Raw genomic sequence first — 21,919 nt, forward strand, 5'->3', positions numbered from 1 at the left:
CATTCCAAAGCTGCACCCGCTCCTGGCGACGGACCCCGCTGCTGGGCGGGAGCCAGAGCTCATCTCATTCCATCTGGACGTCACCGCTTGTCAGACAAGCCATTTGATTGCTCCTCCTGTGACGACTGTGAGGTTTCAGTAAGATCAGGTGATAGCTCTTCCAACGGTGTGGGCACCTTCCCGCCCAGGGGCCCTGAGCTCTCCTTAACGACAGGACCGCACCTGTCCTGAGCCCCCACCCTCAGCCTCTGCCGACTGTCCCTCTGGCCGGGGGAGCCTTAATATTCACCGATTCAGCCAGTTGCATCTCCACAGTTGTGTGCTCACGGGAGCCGTGCCCTCATCTGGTGAGCACTCCTAGCACCTGCCTGTGCTGGGCTGTGTGCCGGGAATCCAGATGGACGAGGCGGCGTCCCCGCCCCACACACCAGAAGGGCCCCTGGACCGGGAGAGGGGACACCGTGAGCGAGCGAGGTCCCAAGAGGAGTCGGGTTTTCTCCCGACGCTGAGGGGGATGATCGGGGGCTTCCTGCAAGTGGCAGCACTTGAACTATGTTGAGTCTATTGGGGATATGAAGCAGGATGTAGCAGCCAAGAGAATAGCTCGACAGCCAGACTGCCTGCAGGGACTTGAAGCTTGAGTGAGCGGCCTTGGCCCATGCCTCGCCCTTTGTGACCTCAGGACCCCCACCTGTGACCTGGGGTCCTCAAGATTGATGGAGCAGGATGTTAGGAGCACGGGCTCTGGGACCAGGCTGCCTGGCCCCTCACCGGCTGGCTGAGTAAACTTGGCCGGGACTTGATGACCCTGGGCCTGTTCCTTCATCTGTAAAATGGGAAGGTGAGCGTCCCTGTCCCGTGGCGTCTGCAGGAGGGCAGAACAGGTGGACTGGTGTGAAGTTCTTGGTCGGGCATGTCGGTACCTCACGGGCCAGATGGTGCCGGAGACGAGAGTGCCCCTCCGTCCTGGGTAACTTTGCTCTTTCTCCCGCCTACAGCCGCCACCTTCATGGAGCACTGGAAGCGGAAACAGATGCGGCTCAGGTACCACTGGGACCTCACAGGCTTCGAGGAGGAGGAGGTGAGCAGGCTCGTCCCCGCGCTCCCCGTGCCCTGTCCCGTCCCCCCGGTACTCAGTCGCTGGCTGCTGCCAGGGTGACCTTTTGGGGTCCGCTGGAGTCTTGGATCTTGAAGCTCCTGTGGACGCGTGCCCAGACTTGCCACGCAGACCCCTGCACATCGGGCACAGCCTGGCAGGTCTGGGAGGGGACCGCTGCCACCCCACGGCCAAGGCCCCGAGGTGGCCATCAGCCTTTGCCCCGGGTGCTGCACCCGCGCCCCCAGAGCCCGCTCTCCGCCTGCAGAGTTTCCTGGAGCCGGGCCTGGTGGGGAAGTGTGAGCGAGGCCTTCCTAAGAGGAGGGCAGCCAGGTGCTGTGCGTCTCTGTGTGCCAAGGAGAGGGGCGTCCAGGAGCGAGTGGCCATCGGGCTGGCAGGCGGACCCCAGCCCCAGGGCCCCTCAGGAGAAGCCTTGCCACTGCCCCATCCCCAAATCACCGGCTCCAGCCAGAATTCCTGGGGATGAGAGGGAGTAAGGAGGAAGACAGCTGTGGCCCAGAGCAGAGCTGTCAGGGGTGGCCCCTTGACCTCTACTCACGTTTACGAAGCACATGCTCATTTTTTATTTTTATTTATTTATTTTTAAAGATTTTATTTATTTTGAGAGAGAGAGAATGAGAGATAGAGAGCACGAGAGGGAAGAGGGTCAGAGGGAGAAGCAGACTCCCCGCTGAGCAGGGAGCCCGATGCGGGACTCGATCCCGGGATTCCAGGATCATGACCTGAGCCGAAGGCAGTCGCTTAACCAACTGAGCCACCCAGGCGCCCCTCATTTTTTATTTTTTTAAGTGAGCTCTACCCCCAGCATGGGGCTCAAACTCTCAACCCTGAGATCAAGAGCCGCACATTCCACCGACTGAGCCAGCCAGGTGCCCCCACCCAATGCTTTTTTTGAAGAGAGCTCTTGGGCACTTTCATCGTGACGTGGAGATCTCTTCCGCCGATTTTTTTCACCTTCCTCTTGCATGGCCCCCCACGACACATTCCCTCCTGGGACTGAAGGGCCGGGCACTCATCCGCCCAGGAAGCCGGTGTGCAGGCTCTGTCCCGACAGTGTCGTCCGTGGACGAGGGAGCGAGGGTCTGCCGCGAGAGGCGCAGCGGCTTAGCGACGGCAGACCTCGGAGGCCAGGCTGCAGAGTGCCCACCCGAATTGCCACCACCCTCGCCGTGTGACCTGGGGGAAGCCTCTGGGTCTCAGTGTCCTCTTGCCTCTCCTAAGTCCTCACTCGGTGGGGCTTGAGGGGCTCCTAAAGGAGCAGGAGGTCTGGAGCAGGGCCCAGCAGCAGCCAGTGCCCCAGACAGGTCACCCAGCTAGCCCCCTCCGGGCGCAAACTTCATCCACAGCAGGTCCCGCCGTCCCGTTCCACAGGTGGCTGCGTCCGCCGCTGTCCACCTGCGGGCGGCTCTTTAGGGGTGTGGCCACGCGCGGACCCCGACTCTCTGCCCCCAGGGCCCGGTCTGGGTCAGCCATCCACCTGGCCAAGCCGCCTTCCCTGTAACTGTTTCTATTAGAAAGATTCGAGTAGAACAAAGAGCAGTTATCTTATTATTTTAGAAGATTTAGAATGTCCTTTCCACCGTGTGGTCGGGGCGGGAGGGTCCCCTTTGTTTAACCCCCTGGGGGCCCCTCCCGGGATCTCCTCCCCCTGACGGCTCAGGCGCTTGGTTTTGGGGTGGTGATCAGAGCCGTTGGACACGGGTCCCCGGCGGGCCCCAGCAAGTCCCCCGAGTGAGCCTCCTGCCCCCCGTGGCTGGCCAGGGCCTCCTTGGGGAGCTGGTGACTGAGGGGAAGCCTCCCGGAATCTGAGCCCGGGGCTGGTGCCCGGCGCAGAGGGACGCCTGTGTCCAGCGGGCCGGCCTGTGGGCCCTTTCCCTGAGTCTCAGCCATCGTGCCCTTGGGGGCCTCCGGAACCCACGAGCCGCAAACGTGACCCACACAGTGGTGACGTCAGCCGGTCCCGGTTCCCCACATCCACCTTGGCCCCTGTGTCCATCCACCTTCTTCCTAGTTCTCAAGAAAATGAGCTCTAGAGGATGCAGCCTGTTTCTTACAAAAACAACACAAAGTAATGAAATCTTTTTGTTTTTGTTTTTACGTCCTGGTTTCCCGAAGGAGGCTGTCAAGGTTTGGATTGTTTGTCACTCCTCTATCTTCCTGTAGCCTGTCTCCCCGGGAGAGGGGCCTTCTCGCACACCGACCCGTCTGTCTGCCACGCGGCTCCCTGCAGCTCTTCCACCACGGGCAGGGGTCTCTGCTTCTCCCCCACCTCTGGGCCTCTGGTATCCCTCGTTCTTCTGTTCCAGCGCCCTTCACTGACCACCTCTGGGCTCCCCCGAGGCCTGATGCCTCTGGTCTGCCCGCGCTCGCTGACACTTCCTGGCATCTCTTCGACCCCCACGGCTCCTGATAGAACATTCTCGGGGGCTAGTTCGTGGCTGGGTGTTCACCATGAGAATGTGGGAGGCAGGGCGGGCAGCAGCCTCGCACAGACTACCTGCCTGCGGGACACGGACGCCAATGGGCTAGGGTTCCCAACCAGGGGGAGAATCCCGGACGGGCTGTGGGCGGGGGGTCCTAAACTGAAAATGATACAAGCAGCCAGCTACGAACTGCCCCCAGAGGGTGCCCAGGGCCAACGTAAGGACTGAATTTGTCATGTGTGCTTATGTCGAGGGCCTTAGACTCACACTTAACAAGGCTTCTCGCTGACTTGGTTTCTTTCACAGGACCATCCCAGAGCCGAATATGAAGCCAGAGTTTTGGAAAAGTCACTTAGGAAAGAATCCAAAAACAAAGAGGTATGGTGGCCATTGCCAGTTGGCTTTCCCAGCAATAAAACATTGTATGCACACAACAGTATAGACCAGGGCTCGGCAAACACCGTGTGCACGCGACAGTATAGACCAGGGGCTCGGCAAACACTGTGTGCACGCGACAGTATAGACCAGGGGCTCGGCAAACACTGTGTGCACGCAACAGTATAGACCAGGGGCTCGGCAAGCACTGTGCACACACAACGGTGTAGACCAGGGGCTCGGCAAACACTGTGCACATCAACGGTATAGACCAGGGGCTCGGCAAACATCATGCACACTAACAGTATAGGCCAGGGGCTCAGCAAACACTGTGTGCTCATCAACAGTATAGATCAGGGGCCAGCCCCCAGACAGGGGCCAGAGCATAAATATCTGAGTCTGCAGGCCTCTGTCAGAACTACTCAATTCTTTCTGTGGCTCGAGAGCGTCCATAGACAGCAGGTGAACAAATGGCCCTGCTTGTGTTCCAATAAAACTTTATCTATAAAAACAAGTAAGGGGCCAGGTGTGGCCCACAGGCTGAAGTTTGTCCAACTCTGCTATGGGTCTCTCTTCTTGATCTGTCCTGAGGGTCTCGCAAACCTCAGCCAACATTTCACCATCAAGAGCCAGGTAGCTTTGCAGCTTTTTTACAGGACACTTGACATTTTATTATGTCCACCCCTTGTGTTTGATGTTGAATTGTGAAATAGAAGGGTCTGCCCCACCAGGTCCCTGAGCAAACAGCCAACTCCTTGTTTCCCTCAGAGATGTGGGAATGAGAGGGAAATGTTTTGTGATGTTCTGAAGATCACCATCTTTTAATAATAAGCGATTTTCTTTCTCCCCAAATCTGTCATTCAAATTGGCTGTCTTATGTTCACAGCCTAAATTCTGGCAGACTTCTAGAGGTTTTTAATGAAGGTGTCTTATATGCCCTGGGACAAGCACGGAGCGCCCTGCTCTCCGGCAGCCTCTACCTGAGGCTGGGGAGGTTTGTGTCAGTCCTTGAAGGGTGGGAAACAGACGCTCCCTGAGCTGCCCCCCCACCCATGTTCACATTCACACCTCAGCCTCTGGGGCTGATCAGGCAAACCTCTGGGTTTATCTTTCTTACTATGTGGCACACAGGCAGGGTTTGCTGGTTCCAAGTGGCCAAGGATTGCAACTGCCAAAATCCCATCTGGGGGTCAAAGTGGGTGCACCACAAACTCCCTCTCCGGCCGCAGCTCCTGGGACGTGGCAAAAATCCAGCTTCGTCCTGCCTCAGCCAGGAAGGGGGTGCACCTCCCTAAACAGCATCTTAAGAGTCTGAGTGGCACTCAAGCCTGCAAATAACGACAAAGCATGAACAGCCGCCCATCCCCGTGCACGCCACCTCCTGAGCAGGCACCCAGCGGCCTCGGACCACCCCGTTAGACCCTCTGGACTTTATTCGTTCTCCCAAAGGGAAAGGCGTGGACAGCACCGCCTCAGAAGTCCTGCAGGCCTCCCCTGTGGGCCACTAAGACCTGTGTCCAATGGAGCATCCTCTGCCCCCAGCCTGTGTCAGGGTATACGGCCCCTGAGACAGTCCATCCACCCCATGGCTTTATGGTGGCTCCTCTTAGCGTGAGCACGGATGAGTATTTCATTCTTCCTTAAGGAGAAAAAGGCTCTGTGACACATGTCGGTCCATTTAAGTCCAGACCTTAACCAAGCCCGAACAGCACATCTGGCCAGCTGTGCCAGGCGCACCCCCCAGACTCTGCCACCCCACCTCTCGGCTGTGATTACCAGAGCAACAAGGGTACGGGGTTCCTTTGTGCAGTCCTCTGGGGGCGTCTGGCGGGCCATACCCCTCATCTCCTCCTCTGTGTCACTTGGCTCCCAGCTTTAGTTTTTGGCTTTAATTTTTCCCCTGGCAATGGTACCCAATTCAATTGCAAAAGAGGAGACCCCCGCCTTAGCTGGCACGTGAACCTGCCCTTCTAGGCGTGGCGTCCTCCGTGTCTGTGTGATACGCACCCTCGAAATCACAGTGGCCGCCTCACGGGGTGGGGGGCGGTTCAGAGCCCCGCCAAGCCTTTCCCCGGGGGAGTCGGCCTCAAAAGCCCCGTCTCCCGTTCCCAGACCTTTGCGCCCCCCCTTCCTTTAGAACGTGGGCGTCTGCCATCTCCCATGGGTTTCAAACGCCCGCAACCCATGTCAGCCTTGGTGGCCAGCAGAGCGAGGGCGAGCCCACGGCCACGGGGACACGCTGGGGGCCCGGGCCCCGCGGCTCCCAAGCCTCGGCACGCGTCACCCCACGGTGCTCTCTTGTTCCCTCCACCCGCCCTCAGAAGCGCCGGCATATTCCAGAGGAGTCAACAAACAAATGGAGGCAGAGGGTTAAGACCGCCATGGCGGGGGTGAAATTGGTACTTTTCTCTTTCGGGGGCAACGCGAGTCTTGACTGTTTGCAGACGATCAAAGTCCGTTGTGTTTTTTCCTCAACAAACTCTGAGTGTTGTATTATTTTTTTAACATCCACGTCCACGCTTCTTCGCCTTTCTGCCACACCCATGGAGCTGCGACGTGTGCCGAGATGTCACTGCATGGCTTCCGTGGGTCCATGGGGGGAGGAGCGAGGGGGAGGGGAGCTCGTGAGACGTGCTTGTCACGCCTGCCTGTGCGTGCTTCTCAGGCTTCCCGCTAACATGCATGCCGCCCGCCCCTGGAATGAGTGGCCTCCGGGGTGCCGCCCTCGTCAGAGTTCTCTGTCCTAATGCATGCGTCTCCGCGTTTTAAACTTCCACCCCCATTCATTCTGGAAAGATCCTTGCTACGTGGCAATCGGCGTTTTAACTTGTAACGCTAGTTGCTTGTTTTAGCTTGCCCCGCTCAGGAAAAATAACTATTATGGTCTGGGTGGCAGAGGGCAAAAAGATCTCGGATCTTCCAGCCTTCAGGCGAGGTTTGGGCCGGACGCAGGCGTCCCCCAAGACGCGGGGCTAAAGGTCTGATTTAGGAAAGCGTTTGGCACTGTGATGCCAGGGACGCAGAGGAGTCACGTTTTCAAACACGCGCATTGCTACTGTTCCCTGGCATCATGTGGTAGGTGATGAGACGAGACCCCAGACCCTTCCCTGGATGCTAGATGTGTGCTTTCACTCGTCACCTGCGGGCGTGTTTTCGTAAAGGTGTTTCCGAGTGTTTCTGTTGTCCGAGTGGTGCACGCGCACACCTGCCCGCGCGCACACGGTCTTCTCTCCACCGTGACGGGTCCCGCCAGATGACCCAACGTTGTTTCATGTTGCAGACGGACAAGGTGAAGCTGACCTGGAGAGACCGGTTCCCGGCCTACTTCACCAACTTGGTCTCCATTGTCTTCATGGTAAGTTCCAGAAGTCTGAGGTGGGAGAGATCAGGGCAGCCCAGGGGGAGACGGTGTGCTGCTCATCTAGACCAGAGTCAAGCGTCAACGTGACATTGGCTCTCATCCTAGGCTGTGGGGTAGGAGGAGGTTCCACTAAAATGGGAAGGGGCCCAGGAGTCTGCAGAGACTCCAAGGTCCCTATAAAAATGACTGGCCCCTTGTCCAGCCTGGGAGCTTTAAGTTAGAGTCCTGCATGGCCCCCCAGTCCTGTGGCCTGGTACCCAGGGCCTGGGGTTGGCCACCGTGAACCAGGGCCTTAGCCTGTGTCTCCCTGGGTCCCCACAATCCCGATCCCACCCCCTCCCACTGATGAGGAGACAGGCCGCTGGTCTGGCCCCTCTCCCCAGGCCACCAGGCCGGAGGTGGTGGGGCCAGGTGCCAGTCAGGCCTCTGCCCCAAGGGCCCCACTGCTCTGTGCGAACTCCACCAGAGGCAGGGGCTTGTCTTGGTTTTCCCTCATGGATGAAGCAGTCACAGCTCTGCCCCCCCTCACTCCCCCCTGCCAGGAGCTTCATTCGCTGAGCAAATACCGGTTGAGCACCTACAATGCTCTCCGCCCATGTTCCTTGTCCTGAGAATGCCAGGGTGAACCCACCAGCCAGACCCCTGCGGCCCTTTTAATCCAGAGGGGGCATTGCCCGCTGGAGGTCTCGCCTGTCGTGGGGGGCGCACCCACCCTCTGGCAGGAAGCAGGGGACACCTTCCTTACTGAGTCACCTCGGGGGCCGGCCGCCCGTCTGTACCTCCGCATGCTGGCACGAGGCCGCCTCTGAGGCCGGGGTGGTGCCTTCCCCTGGGAGGGGCCCCTTGGCAGGAGCAAGGGAGTTTCCAAGGAAAGCCCTCATTCCCGGAGCTAGCCAGGGAGTGTGGTCAGGGTGTGCCTGGGCTGCCCGAGCTTCCTGAATGGGGTGTGGCCACCGTCAGGCACCCACAGATGCGTGCAGAAGAGAAGGGGCCGGCCCCAAGTCTAAGACAGGAGCTTTCCTAGATTTCTGATGGCTGCAGTCTCCCCCGGGGCTGAGGCAGCCACAGCCTTTCCAAGCCGTGACCTGAGACGCAGCGCAGGCCCACGCTGCAGCAGGAGGGTCCCAGGAGCCGAGAGGGACCATCCTAGCAGGGCAGGGCCTGCTCTCTGCACCCCAAACAGGAGGAAGTGACACAGGTCACACAGAAGGGAATGGAAGGAGCACAGAGCCTGGCCTGTGCTGGAGTCGGGCGTGAGTGACAGCCGGGCACAGCCACCCTCCGTCCTCAGTGCGTCCTGGGGTTGGGGTCTGCCCGCATCCACACCCCAGTGCGGGACCGTGTGAGGACGAGGTCGTCTCCATGAGTTAGGGCCTTTGAGGAAAAGGGGAAGAAACCCAGGCAGACAGACCGCTCTGCACAGAATAAACTCTCCAGCCGAGCCAGAGCCCACCCCAGTCTCCCAGGTAGCCACCAGCCCGAGCTTTATGGAATGTTCTCGTCCACCCGTGGGTTTGGCCAGATGAACGATGAGCCAGGTGTGTGGGTGGCTCGTGAAGAAACTGGGAGAAGAGGCTCCAACTGTCTGTCCCAGCCAGGCCTGCAGCCCTACCCATGCCCACCCGCCTGTAGACCAGCACTCCTCCTGCTCAGGGCCACCCATGTTTTGGGGAGAACCCCTCCGCACCACAGTCAGCCTGACTCGCACAAGCCAAGCCAGTCCCTCGGGTTTCGGCCACTCGGTGCCCTGTTGGAGTCAGGGGGCAGGAGAGAAGGCATGGTGCCCTGCGGCAGGTTATAGCAGAGATCCTGGGCATGTCAGACTCGGTGGACTCCCCTGGTCAATCCCAGAGCCTGTCCGTGTCGGAGCCAAATTGCTGCAGGGTGGCAGGGGAGCTGGGCTCAGGGGTTTCTGATCGGACCTGACCGGCCCTCCTCCCTCTGCAGATTGCAGTGACCTTCGCCATCGTCCTGGGAGTCATCATCTATAGGATCTCCACGGCCGCCGCCTTGGCCATGAACTCCTCCCCATCCGTGCGGTCCAACATCCGGGTCACGGTCACAGCCACCGCGGTCATCATCAACCTCGTGGTCATCATCCTGCTGGACGAGGTCTACGGCTGCATAGCCCGCTGGCTCACCAAGATTGGTGAGTGCGCCTCCCTGCTGTGGGGCCTTGAGCTGCTCACTTACCTTCTCTGAGCTTCCTTCCCGTGAGAGCTGAGTACATGGTCACGTGCATCTCACTCCCTCTAGAGGTTCCAAAGACGGAGAAGAGCTTCGAGGAGAGGCTGATCTTCAAGGCTTTCCTGCTGAAGTTTGTGAATTCCTACACCCCCATCTTTTACGTGGCTTTCTTCAAAGGCAGGTAGGGACCGCGGTTACTGAAACTCACTGCGTTTCCTACCTCGTTCCTCCCGGGGCAGTAGAAGGCTCTCCTCCCCATCTCCCAGCAGCTGGGAGGCCCTGGGCCCAGGGCAGAGTATTCAGAGTGGCTCCCACTAACACTGCGCTCATGGAGGGGCCTGGCTTCTACAGGGGGTCCAGAGCAACGGGGACCCCCTCAGTAGGGTGGGATGGATGAAGGGGATTAGGGCCCCAGGAGTAGGTATAAACGGCACAGCCGTGGCCAGCCTGGTGTTCCAGGCTAGGAGTGGGGTAAACTCCATGCCCGGACCCTCTGAGCCACCCTGGGCTTGGAGGGGCTTGTGGCCCACCCACCAAGACTCCCCATCACCCTTCCTGCCTGGGGCTAGCAGGTCTGATCCCAGAACCCCTCTGAAGGCTTCTTCTTCAGCACCATGTGATTCAGTGGCCATCCTCCCACACCAGGGTTCCAGAGCCCCCCTGAGATCATCCGTGACCACGGAGCAGGCCCTCAGAGGTCTCCACCCCCCCCCCAGCCTGACGAGGCCATGGCAGGTGGCGCGGTCTGCGCTGGGCAGCTCTGCCTCCGTCCCCACGCCCGCCGCCGCCACCCCGGCCCCCTTCCCTCTTGGCTTCCTGCTGAGGTCCCATCTTGTCACGCGTCCGTGGGTCTGGGAGCCCCCGGAACACACGCCCACAGCACACCACAGTGGTCGTGTCTCAGGCGCTGGAAGCCTGGGGGCGCGCAGAGCTGACTGCAGCCCCCACGTCGGGGTCTCCCCGCGCTGCCCCTCCCCTCCCACTGCCCCCCGCTCGTTGCAGGTTCGTCGGACGCCCGGGCGACTACGTGTACATTTTCCGTTCTTTCCGGATGGAAGAGGTGAGCGCGTGCTCCCGTCCTGCGTTCCTAGGTCCGGGCGCACAGCAGACTTGGGAGAAGCAGATGTCGCGGACTAGCGTCTCCCTCCTCGGTGGGGCGACCCTCTGCTGCTGACCCGCTGCTGGGGCGGGGCTCTGATCTTATTTGGTGCGTCCATATAGCGTTACCCTGAAAGGAGAAAGTCTCTTCAGACTCACCAAAACAAAAGACTGACCCGTTTGATTTTTTGTTTGTTTGTTTTCTATAAGATCTTAAGTGTTGTTGTTGTTGTTTTTCGTTAAGATGGATTAATGAGGACAAGACAAAACTCAGCTTCATTCTTTTATTATAACAGGGGAATGAATGCCCACCTCTCTCCCCCTAAATCAGTGCTGGTGACCTTTGACTTCTGCTCAGCCTCTGCGGCCCCTGTGGGTCTGGTTAGTGCATCGGCCACTGGACTTGCTCCAACGGCCCCGCCAGACCAAGCCGGGGCTTCGGGGCCGCCAGGGCGTCAGGTCTCAGGGGAACTGGTCAGCATTGCCAACACCCAGAGTCATGCGGCTTACTGGAAAATAAGGGGTGGGTCTTCTGATAAAGATCCTGTGAAATGGGGTAGAGAGGATTGGGGTGGGCTTCAGGTACAGGGTGATCTGGCTGCCCAGGGCACAGCCAAGAGGTTCAAGCCCCTGAGGGCTGGACCCTGAACATCCCAAGACATGAGCCTCACCCACAGGAACAGATGTTTGCAAGAAGCCATGAAGTGCTCTCCCGTTTAGGTGATCTTGGCCTTTCTGTAAACAATACTATGTCAGATTCTTTAATGATTGGAGAGAATGGGGAAATGCCTCTGTAAAATAGAATGAAGCAGAGAACGTCATTTTTTTTTTTAACGAAACAGAGGCTTTCCAACATGAAATTTGTGGGTAACAGTATAAAAAGTTTTTTCTGGTCCTGTAGAGGGGTCAGCTGTCCCCAGAGGGACACCCAGTGTCCCTTGATCTCCAGTCACTCGGTCAAGTTAAGCCTCTGGCCCGTCCCTTGCCTGCCCACACCCAGCCTCAGGCAGGGGGTGCAAGCCCACCAAGGACAGGGACGTTAAGCCTCAGAGGCATGGCCAGCCACCTCACCATGTGGCTTTCCAACTGCACGGGCCCAGGCTGTCACGGCCATACAGGGCCCGTGGATAGGCAGCAGTGCGTGGGACTGGGCAGCGGCCCTGGGGGAGAAGGAGGAGCCCCTAGATCCAGCCCCACCACTGCCCACTCCCTGGCAAAGCACTCCTCTCTCTCAGCCTCGTTCCAGCCCTGACAGCCTGCAGGCAAGGTGCAGTAGCTTCCTGGGACCGCTGTAACAAAACACCCCAGAGCAGGTGGCCTGCAGCAACAGAAACATTCTCTTACGGCTCTGGGGGCCGGAAGTCCAAAATCAAGGAGCCAGCAGGGCTGCACTCCCTTCGAAGGCTCAGGGGAGGTTCCTCGGGCCTCGCTCCTGGCTTCTGGGGGCTGCCGGCACCCTTGGTGGGCCTTGCTTCTGGCCGGGGCCCTCCAATCTCCGCCTCTGTCTTTGCACGATCTTCTCTTCTCTGTGTCTGTGTGTTTCCTCTTCTTATAAGGACCCCAGGCCCTGCCTCAGGGTCCACCCTGCTCCAGTATGACCTCGTCTTAACTGGGTCACATCTGCAAAGACCCTTTTCCAACTAAGGCCATATTCTGTGGTTCTGGGGGTTAGGATGGAGACATGTCTTTGTAGAGGCCACGTTCAACCCGCAGCACCAGGGCTGACCTCCCGTCGCTGGGAGCTGCGGTCATCTCTCCAGGTGTCCACCATGGGCCAGGGCCGGGGTCTGATGCACCTGCTCTCTGTCCCACAGTGTGCCCCGGGGGGCTGCCTGATGGAGCTCTGTATCCAGCTCAGCATCATCATGCTGGGCAAGCAGCTCATCCAGAACAACCTGTTTGAGATTGGCATCCCGTGAGTAACGTCTGGCCTCGGGTCCCAGCGGAGCAAGGGGGAGATGGGGCCCCGGGGTGCCCTGAGGGCTCTTGTGGTGGTCTGGGGGACAGGTGAGGTGGGACCTGGGCCAGGCCGGGGCATCAGGAGCGGGGAGGGGGTGGGAACAGAAGGGGAAGGCAGGGCATAGCCACCCCATGGTGCACGAGGAGAGGATGGGGGCCCAGATGACCCCCTGCTCTGCGGCAGGCTGAGGATGCGGGGTCCTGACAGGCACCCTGAGACACGCATGGCCGCCCCCTGTGGTTGGCAGATGGAGCACCTAGAGGCTCCGCTTCTTGACCTTGTGCGCTCTGAGAACGTGTCCCGATCCCCCTCCAAGGCAGCCAGCCCACTGGAATGACCCCCACCCCGCCCCAAACCACTACGTCCGCTTGGGCCTAGCTGACCCCTGACCCTGTTGGCCCTCCCCGCACCCATTTCCTTATGTCAAAAACCAAATGATGACACTTGACCCCTGCCTCCTGGGGGGAGAGCACAGGAGATCAGCAACAGAGAAGTCCAGCTCAGAGAATTAGAAACACAACTTGGAGGCGAGGGGCCCTAGCGCCCCTCTTCCCGGACCCCCAACTGAAGTGACATCATGTTTCCCTCAGGAAAATGAAGAAGTTCATCCGCTATCTGAGGCTGAGGCGCCAGAGTCCCTCTGACCACGATGAGTACGTGAAGAGGAAACAGCGCTATGAGGTGGACTACACGCTGGAGCCCTTCGCGGGCCTCACCCCAGAGTACATGGAGATGAGTGAGTGGCGGCCGGAGGGGTCCCATCCTCGGGGCGGGGCCGGCTGCAGCCCCTTGCACAGAGCAGGCGCTCAGGAGGTACCCAGGGATGGAGCCTTGGCACCAGCAACTGTGTCGCTGGACAGGAGGATGCCCAGAGGTGGCCCATAACTCTCAGGGGGGTACCCCAGAGAGGACGGAGATAGGGCAGGTGCAGCCCACACGGCCACCTGGAACCCCCCACCCCTGCCTCCTCCCTCTCCTCACCTCCTGCGGCCATTCCAGCCACACTGGCCTCCTTGCTGTTACCCAGACTCCCAGAGCTCGTGTCTGCCACAGGGCCTTTGCACTAGCTATGCCCGGCCTGGAATCCTCTCCCCCTAATACCTGCATGACTCACTCTCTCCCTTTCTCCAGGGCTGTGCTCAGGACGTCCTCCTTCAGAGGGGTCTTCCTGACCACAGTGTTTAAAAGGGGCAGCCCCTCCCCTGCACCACTGTGACCCTCTGCCTCTCCCCCTGCTCCGATTCTCGTCACCAGCCTGAAATATACCTTTACCTCTACCTCCCAGCAGAATGGAAGTTCTGTGAAAATAGGACCTTTTTTCCCCTTCACTGCCATACCCCTACACCTAGAACAGATCCAGGTATATCGTTGGCGCTTGGTACATGTTGGCTGAGTGAACAGATGAGCAAGGGGGGCCAAGAAGACCCCTGCAGAGGGGTCCCAAAGCATAGGGCCCCCGGCCACCATGGACAGCACATTTTAAATGCTGGCTCTGGGGCCCACCCCCGATCTCTGCAGGGTGGGACTTGGGACCTTGTACTTTTAACAAATACTTGAGCAAACCCAAGGCCTCCTCTGAGTGTCGAGGGGCAGGGTGGCCCCATGAGCACTTCCCTCCTGCTGACCCAGTGGGTCCGTAGAAGTCACACCCAGCGTCCCAGATGATTGTTCAAGAAGCACCTTGCCGTTGACTCAGAAGGAAAAGAATCTTAAGACTTTGAAAAATGGAAATAGCATTGTGTTCAGATGACATTGTCTGTTTTCTCCTGGAACGAAATCCAAGGTGAACCAGAGGCGGACAGGCAGCTCCCTCACCCCTGCGGACCCCCGTGGACCCCCGTGGGCCTGCTGCCTCCCTGGCTGTCTGGTCTCAGCCCTGGGGCCCAGGAGGAAGGCCACCGCTGCCTGCCTGAGGCCAGTAGGAGGGCAGACACAGAAGAGCAGCCTGGGATTGGCTGGCAGACAGAGGCCCCCCCCCCCCAGATTTTAATTTCTACAGTGGCTGGAGGTCGCATCCCGCTTTCCTGTTGGGCGTGGTGAGACTCCTGGGCCAGGCCCCTGCCCACCCAGGGAGCAGCCCACCCTGTGACCCAGCCCTACCCCGTCGCTCAGGACACTCTCCTCGAGGACCGACTCTGCCGGGTGCCTGGAGCACACAGTGCCGGGGACTGACGAGAAGCGCAGCCTGGAGTGCCCCGGGCCCGGGCCATCTCCAGCTCCCCTCTCTGCTTCTCGGCTTGTCCGCACAACAGGAGGCAGCATCACTCGGGAGTGAGGACCCCACAGCCTCAGGCTCAGCGGCCCACGTGGAGCCCAAAGCCAAGCTTATCCGAAGCCTCCATCCCCGCCAGAGCCGCCTGCAGACACGACCGTGTCCACAGAAGCATCCCACAGAGGCCGGCGGGGCGAGCGAGAAACCAGCAGCCCGGCTCCCAGACGGAGGCTCCCACGGAGCCCCCCACCGGCGGCTCTAACAATGGCCTCACTCAGCCCGCCAGGCACACAGTGACATTCCGCCGGCTTCCTTGTTTACCACCTGGCAGGCAGCGAGAGCCCTGGGACAGGCTGTACGGTTCCTGAACCGGCCTCCCCCATGCTGCTCAGCAACCTTTACCTGACCTCTCCCGGGAGCCCGGCTCTGTGCTGGCCGCAGCATCCAAGGTCCAAGCCCCAGGGCCGGCCTGGTGACCATGAGGATGGTCCGAGAGGGGACACTGAGGGGGGCCAGATTGTCCTGGACGGTGGGCTCCGCCCAGCTCCTTCCCTGAGGTCCGACGGACACGCAGCAATACTGGCAGGCCCCCCAGGTCCCAGGAACCCCCCAGGAGCCCCCCACAGCTGCTTGAGACCCTTGCCAGCCCTGCATGGGGTGACCGAGGCTGGACCTTCATGCTCATGGGGGGCCTTTTCCCCATCACTGATGATTATCTAAGATTAGATATATGATAAGTGACTGCATGCTCGTTATTCAGGAGTCAACAGTGGGGTCCCGAGCGAAATTTGGAACGCTCCCCACAACCCCCTCCTGGCCCAGGGTCACCTGGGGTCATGGTGGGTGCATCCCAGGGTCCCTTTTATGCAGGTACAGGGGTGCATCAGAGGCAGGGAGCCAGCCAGACCCCGCCCACCCGTGTGCTCAGCTTGTGGCACGTGGGGACCCGCCGTGGCACTTCCGGCGTGCTGACCGCCCTACTCCCCTTGCAGTCATCCAGTTTGGCTTTGTCACCTTGTTCGTCGCGTCGTTCCCCCTGGCCCCACTGTTCGCGCTGCTGAATAACATCATCGAGATCCGCCTGGATGCCAAAAAGTTCGTCACCGAGCTCCGAAGGCCAGTGGCTGTCAGAGCCAAAGACATCGGTGAGTGACTCTGGGGAGCTGGTTCTGGGCACGTGCTGGGTTTGGGGGAGGTGGTCCCGCTCCCCAGAAGCTCGATCCAGAGCCGGCAGATTGGGGTCAGGCACGGGGTCCCCATGGGCTCCTGGACGGAGACTTGGGGGCTCGGCGTGGGGTTGGGAGACCTAGAGGCTCCTTTGCACCCTGACGCCAAACCCTCCACTCCTGAGAGAACATTCCGGAAAGTGTCAGTGCCTTGGGTGTCTGAACCTCTCGTCAACCAGCCGCACTAGGAGGTCCCCGAGGTGCGTGCGCTGAGGTCCTCGGCACCCCGCCCTCCTGTCCGCGTGGCCCCAGAGCACAGACAGAGCTGATGGGTGGGAAGCTCGTGTTAGGGGCTGAGTGGGTGCCTTTCCATGCAGTGTATCATGTAGTCATTCGACGTCCACAGATAGGAAAGGGGGGAGGAAGGAGCCCTCTCAGCGGCTCAGGAAGAGCTCTGTGTGGCTTGCCCGGAGGGTCAGGGCTGAGAGGGTTCGAACCCCCTGCCAGCGAGGGCTTCCTCATCACTGTGCGGGGGAGGCCTGTGCGGGGGAGGCAGGGGTAGAGGGACGGGGCACTTACTGGGAGCGCGACACCTAACCGTCTGGTAGAGGTATCACCAACGGGGAAGATCATCTCAAAGCGAGTCAACCTCATTCAGCCGGGACCCAGTTTTCAAGGTGAACGCAAAAAAGTTTATATTTAATCTTGAAATGAGATGGCAAATGCAAAACGACATTGATTTGAAGTCCTCTTTGACACGATTTTCACTGGAACGGCCCATCTGCACTGGTCAGGGGAAGACACAAAGATTGATGTGTTAGGGGTGTTGTTTGTCATTTTCCCCGAGATGAAGACAGGATGCCAGGGTGATAGGGTGTCAGCAAGGCAGACGTCATCTTGGTGAAAGGTGGCGGCTCCTCCAGCCCTTTGCCCTGGCTCGGCCTCGTCAGAAACGCCCTCGGCCGTCCCATGCCGCCTGTGTTCGTGGGGCTCCCCGGTCCGTGGCCGCCCTGGCCCCTGGTGGCACCGGGTTGAACCCTCCAGAAGTGCCATTCGCACCCTCACGCGTGGCCACGTGTCACACGTGTCGGTGATTCTGTCCGGTTTACCGCAGTCCCCGTTTGCGCCGTGGCGTCCGTGGAGACTCCTTCGGGGCCTGGCTTTGGGACGGGCTGGGGAAACTTGGTGCTCCATAGGGAGGGGTGCCAGCCAGAGCCGGGGCTCAAATATAGAGGTGTGTCTGTCACCGTCCGTCTATCACCCATCTGGACTGGGTGACCCAGACGATCGGCAAACTCTGCAAACAGACGCCCTCCCGGCTGGACTTCCCTGGAAGATTTTGCTTGTGATTTTAAGCGGTTTTTAAAACCCCTGACCTCACTGGCCCTCTGAAGTCCCTTCTGGCTCCCAGGAGCCTGATTCTGCCTCAGCCCTGGCTGTGGGGCGAGCCCCTTGCCCCGCACGCCACACCCCTGGGTTTGCTGCTTCTCCGGGTCTGAGCTAAGCTTGGGGATTCCATGGTCTCTGTGGGCCGCGAGGGCATCCTTCTCACCCGAGGCTAAGGGCGCTGAATTTGGGCCCCAGGCCGCATTCACAAGCCCCCTCCCCAGGTGAGCTCGTCATGCCCTGCTCTGAGAGTGAACCCCAGAGGGCTGTGCGTGGCCTTGATCGCTTCCTGGGCCTTTCGGCATCGGGTCCTCCAAGGAACCTCTAGAGGCTTGGGCAAATCTTCCGTCCCATTTTCCCGAGGGGGAGACCAAGGCCAGGTGGTTACCAACGCTGAGCTGGAACCGGAGACCCCACGCCCCCAGCCCTCCACCCCCGGGGACCACCCGTTCCTGCAGCGCCTCCACAGCAGACGGTCTGCCCAGAGAAGCTTACGTTGCACACCCGAGGCCTGAAAGGACAGGGGTGGACGGGGCGGCTGGCCAAGGCGCTGCCTGGACAGCCCTTGGGGATTCTGGAGCCCTGCGCCCAGTGAGAGTGTGGCCTCCCAGTTGTCACTTTGCCCTGACAAAGACCTGATTCTCAGGCGCCCAGAGGGCCCCGGGCGAGTCTGCGGTGGGTGTCTGCTTTGGCATCCTTGGCTTAGCAGAGCCCGCTTCCCCTGCAGCCTCGTCCTCAAACCTGCAAACCTCCCGGCCCTCCGTGCCTGTTGCGGGCGTGGTCCTTCCCACCACCGCCTCTCGCCTGCGGCTCCCCTTCTTTCCCTGTTCTTATGGGTCGGCTGCTCACTTCCTGGTTCCTGTCTGGTTGGTTGGAGGCATAATCTGCTCTTCTTTGACTGTAACCTTTCTCTGAACAGGCCTTTGTATTCCTCCTGTGATCCGTGTGGGCCCCGAGGGGACGCCAGGCCCCGGGGGCCCCCACAACCCGCACCCAGGGCGCCAGGGGTGGCTGGGGGAGGCTCCGGCTGGGAGGGGAGGCGTGGTGAGGCTCCGCTCCCTGCCAGTGGGAACCCGGCCCCACCTTCCCAGCCCTGACCTTTGACGGCTGTTTCACAAGCTTCCTGCGCTCACACTTGCTCTCCTGAGCCTCCCTCCCGCGTGAGCAGCCTCTGCCTGCGGTCGGCTCCTGCACATGGGCAGGCGAGACGAAATGCTTCCCTGTCTCGTTCTTGGAAATGGGGTCTGGTGTCCCCCGGGGACAGCAGAGACACCTGGAAGAGGAAGACAGCTCCCTCCCCCCCTTGGAGATTCGCACACAGGCACCCTGAAGGGTTTCCTCTTGTATCTGGAGACCATCGGAGCATGGTATGCTCTGCAGCGTGCGTCCTAATAATGCAGACGGGGTTGGGGGGGGGGGGGCGGTGACAAGACTCCCAGAGAGGCTGAGCCCGAGGGCCGGGGCTGGCGTCCTGGTTTGGCATTTTTTGAACAAGACCCCAGGATTCTTGTGTGGGGGTCCCACGGGGGATCTCGGGGCTGGACATAGAAACGCCCCAGGGCCTGTGCCGTAGGCTCTGCCCAGGGCTCCGGGAAGCTCTCCAGCTCATCCCACAGCCCGGCCTGGTCTTTCCCACTTCCCAGGCTCCCCTCCCTCCACCCATCGGCCTGTCAGCGGGGCAGTGGGTCGAAGACCCATTTCCTTCCCTCATGCTGCGCTCAGGTGGCGCCGCCTCCCCCAGGAGCCCTCTGCCCGGGCTCACCCAAGCCCCTGCGCCCTATCCCGGAGGTCTCAAACCCAGACCCGGCAGGGCCTGGCGGCAAAGAACAGAGCCACAGTGCACGGCCCGGCCTGGAGGGGGCGCCACGGTAGCCGTGGAGCCAAGCCAGCCCCATTTGGGAGCCAGGCTCTTTCAGAAAAGGCAAGTCCAGACTCTTAGAAACACATCATCCTGATTTGTAAACACCAGTCAGCGTCTGAGCCTGCGGCCTCCACTCTCAGGCCTCACGGGCCTGTGCTCCTGCTGTCTGCAGATGGGGGCCCAGGTGGCCCCCCAGCGCTCACGGCTAGGGCAGAAATGCCCACGTGTAGCTTCCCCGGCCGAGGGCCGAGCAGCGGTCTCCGCCCCGGACAGAGGAACCCCACCCTGCCACACTCTTCCATAACGACGAATACCAGATGCTCTCCCACCCTTTCTGGGAAGTGCTGGTTATCCCCATCTCAGCTGGGTCGGGGGCAGGGAGAGACCACCCGGGGCCGGGCTCTGAGGCCAGCAGTGTCCGTGACACGTGCCCGGCCTGATAGGGCCCAGCTGAGCCGGAGGAGGGGGTCAGGCAGGGGCCCTAACACGCCTGGCCTGCTCTGGGCCCTCAGATAAGGCCCTCCCTCCCCGGGCCCTGCTGGCCTCCTTCTGCTGGGGAGGCCAGGGGAGGACCGCCCATTTGTCTGGCTGCTGTGTGGTGAGACCCCTGCTCACCGGGAATTGGGTGCAGTGCTGGACCCCGGGGTGGCAGAAACGGGGGGCACCCAGACAGGAAGTGTTCTGCACCTCACTGATGTCAAGTTGTTATGCTCAGGTCGTGACCCCAGCATCCCCCACCCGGGGCCCTGGCATTGCTCTTTGACCCTGACATACGTTTAGGGGCCTGTCCCTAAATTCTTCTAGCACCGGAGGGACGTGGCAGGTCCAGGACACGGAAACCTCATGGGCTTGGTCTCCACTTACTCTTACGTGGACCCTTCTGGGCAGGAACCGCATCCAAATTGAATGTTTGTCCCTCTGGAAGGAAAGGTTTCAGGTTCACCGGAGAGGGCGCAGAACCACTCAGGGAGCAGTTGATTTGAAGCACCCCTTTTAGAAGCTACAGTTTGCCTCCAGACTCAGCTGCTGAGCCGGGAGCAGCCGAGGCTCTGTCATCAGCCACGATCCCCCCCGAGCTCCAGAACCTCTGCTGATTCCCACACATCTGACCACCAGGGACGGGACCTGCTCGCCTGCTAGCTGGGGTTCCTGACGGCCTGGTGCCAAGCCATCCTGAAACTGTGCTTCTCTCCCCGCCCCTCCAGGAATCTGGTACAATATTCTCAGAGGCGTTGGGAAGCTGGCCGTCATCATCAATGTAAGTGACGTCGGGGGCCTCTGCTGGACAGAAGTGCCCGTTGGGCTGCCACGGGGCTGGGCGCCCCTTCCAGGGAAGCCAGGTGGGGTCTCTGTCTCCAGCTTCCGTGCTGCCCCAGGCTGGCGAAAGCATCTCCTGTTCAGACATGTCCCTTGGTCATACTGAGGCATTGGGACGAGCTGTGGGTGGGAAGGACAAATTCTCCTCAACCTTTTTCTATAACCTTGAGCTAAATTCTCCAGCACGCCCACCCTGGCCCCTAAGTCCACTCCCTCCCCCAGAATCCTGAGAATATACAGAGGGAGAGAGGGAGAGGCAAAGACAGGGAAAGAGACAAAAACTCCTCCCTAGCCATCAGTCTGCTCTTATTTTTAAAAGTTAGCCTCGTCCCTTTATGTGAAATACATGCCTATTCTTTAAAAGTTCAGGAAATGCAGAAACACGGAGACGAGGGGGAGAAGCCTGCCAGCCCCCTCCGACACACACACACGCAGCTTGCTGAGGCCTCTGCTCCCCCACCAGCCTCCTGCCCGGGCAGCCCTCCTCCCTGGCACCTCGTCCACACCCTCCTGCCACATGGTGCCATCCTCCTGGCCTCTCCTACCCCTGGGCCTGCAGGTTAGGGGGGCGGTGGCGCCTCTGTCATGAGAACCAGCCCTCTGCCTTCCCTGCGGCCGCCCATCCAGGTCCGCGTGACTCTTACGGGGCCTCCGTCGCCCTGGGCTTAGCGGTCTAGCGGTCCCTAGCACATGCTTCAAAGCCAAGGCTGAACCCCAGCCATGCGAGGGAACATCAGACAGCCTCGGAGGTCCGCAGTGCCACCGCCCTTGTGACCCCCACCCCTCCACCTGCAGGCTGAGCCTGAGCCCCCGGAAGCTGACCCCTTGCACGCAGGCGGCTGATCCCAGGAGCAGACACAGCCTGGGGCCTGCACGCCCGCGATGCTGGGTCTGGGGACTGGGCCCCCACAGCACAGGAGGTGAAGCTCAGCCCCAAAGAAGAGACTTCTCGGGGCCCTGAGACACTGCCTTTCCTGCTGGGGGCAGCCTCCCTGCCCAGTCCAGGCTCGGAAACCCCTGTTAAAGGACTGCGGTGGGCAGAGCGTGCATCCCGCAGCAACAGCTCCTCATCCTGACCTGGGCAGGCGGGCGCAGGGCCCAAGGCGGGAGGGCACGTTTTGATCGGGGGTCAGTGCTGGGGACGGGGTGCAGCCGTCTGGAGCACAGGGGTGCTGTCAGCAGCTGGCAACCAGCTAGACCTCTCATGGGAACAACCAAAAACAGCTAGCATTTATTGAGCCTCTAGAATAATCCAGGCCCTTCTACGCTCTTTGCATGTCCCCAGAGACGGCTCTGGAATAGGATGAGCTGAGTCAGAATATCATCTTTCCACTCCCACGTTCCCTTTCAAGTATGCCAGGAAGGTGAAGCACGCAGAGCACAGAGCGGTTAGGTGACTTATCCAAGGCCACACAGCCAGGGAGAGGCAGCATTTGTCCCCAGGCCTTCCTGCTCA

General features: G+C 60.4%; 1 protein-coding gene across 7 annotated transcripts in view; it reads left to right on the forward strand.

The window, feature by feature from the left end:
- Window positions 1-21,919, forward strand: part of ANO1 (anoctamin 1) — a 76,726-nt gene that overhangs the window by 47,832 nt on the left and 6,975 nt on the right. For 3 of the 7 annotated variants that reach the window (XM_027580751.2, XM_027580753.2, XM_027580757.2), the window contains 12 exons: window positions 999-1,081; window positions 3,233-3,244; window positions 3,847-3,918; window positions 6,237-6,314; window positions 7,196-7,270; window positions 9,224-9,425; window positions 9,533-9,644; window positions 10,466-10,523; window positions 12,376-12,476; window positions 13,112-13,257; window positions 15,726-15,878; window positions 20,352-20,404. In XM_027580751.2, coding sequence (XP_027436552.1) covers window positions 999-1,081; window positions 3,233-3,244; window positions 3,847-3,918; window positions 6,237-6,314; window positions 7,196-7,270; window positions 9,224-9,425; window positions 9,533-9,644; window positions 10,466-10,523; window positions 12,376-12,476; window positions 13,112-13,257; window positions 15,726-15,878; window positions 20,352-20,404 — 1,145 coding nt within the window. The remainder of the gene's footprint in view (window positions 1-998; window positions 1,082-3,232; window positions 3,245-3,846; window positions 3,919-6,236; window positions 6,315-7,195; window positions 7,271-9,223; window positions 9,426-9,532; window positions 9,645-10,465; window positions 10,524-12,375; window positions 12,477-13,111; window positions 13,258-15,725; window positions 15,879-20,351; window positions 20,405-21,919) is intronic. The other 4 variants (XM_027580754.2, XM_027580756.2, XM_027580752.2 and 1 more) reach the window with 3 other exon arrangements.

The sequence above is a fragment of the Zalophus californianus genome, chromosome 11, assembly GCF_009762305.2.
Source record: "Zalophus californianus isolate mZalCal1 chromosome 11, mZalCal1.pri.v2, whole genome shotgun sequence".
NCBI lineage: Eukaryota > Metazoa > Chordata > Mammalia > Carnivora > Otariidae > Zalophus > Zalophus californianus.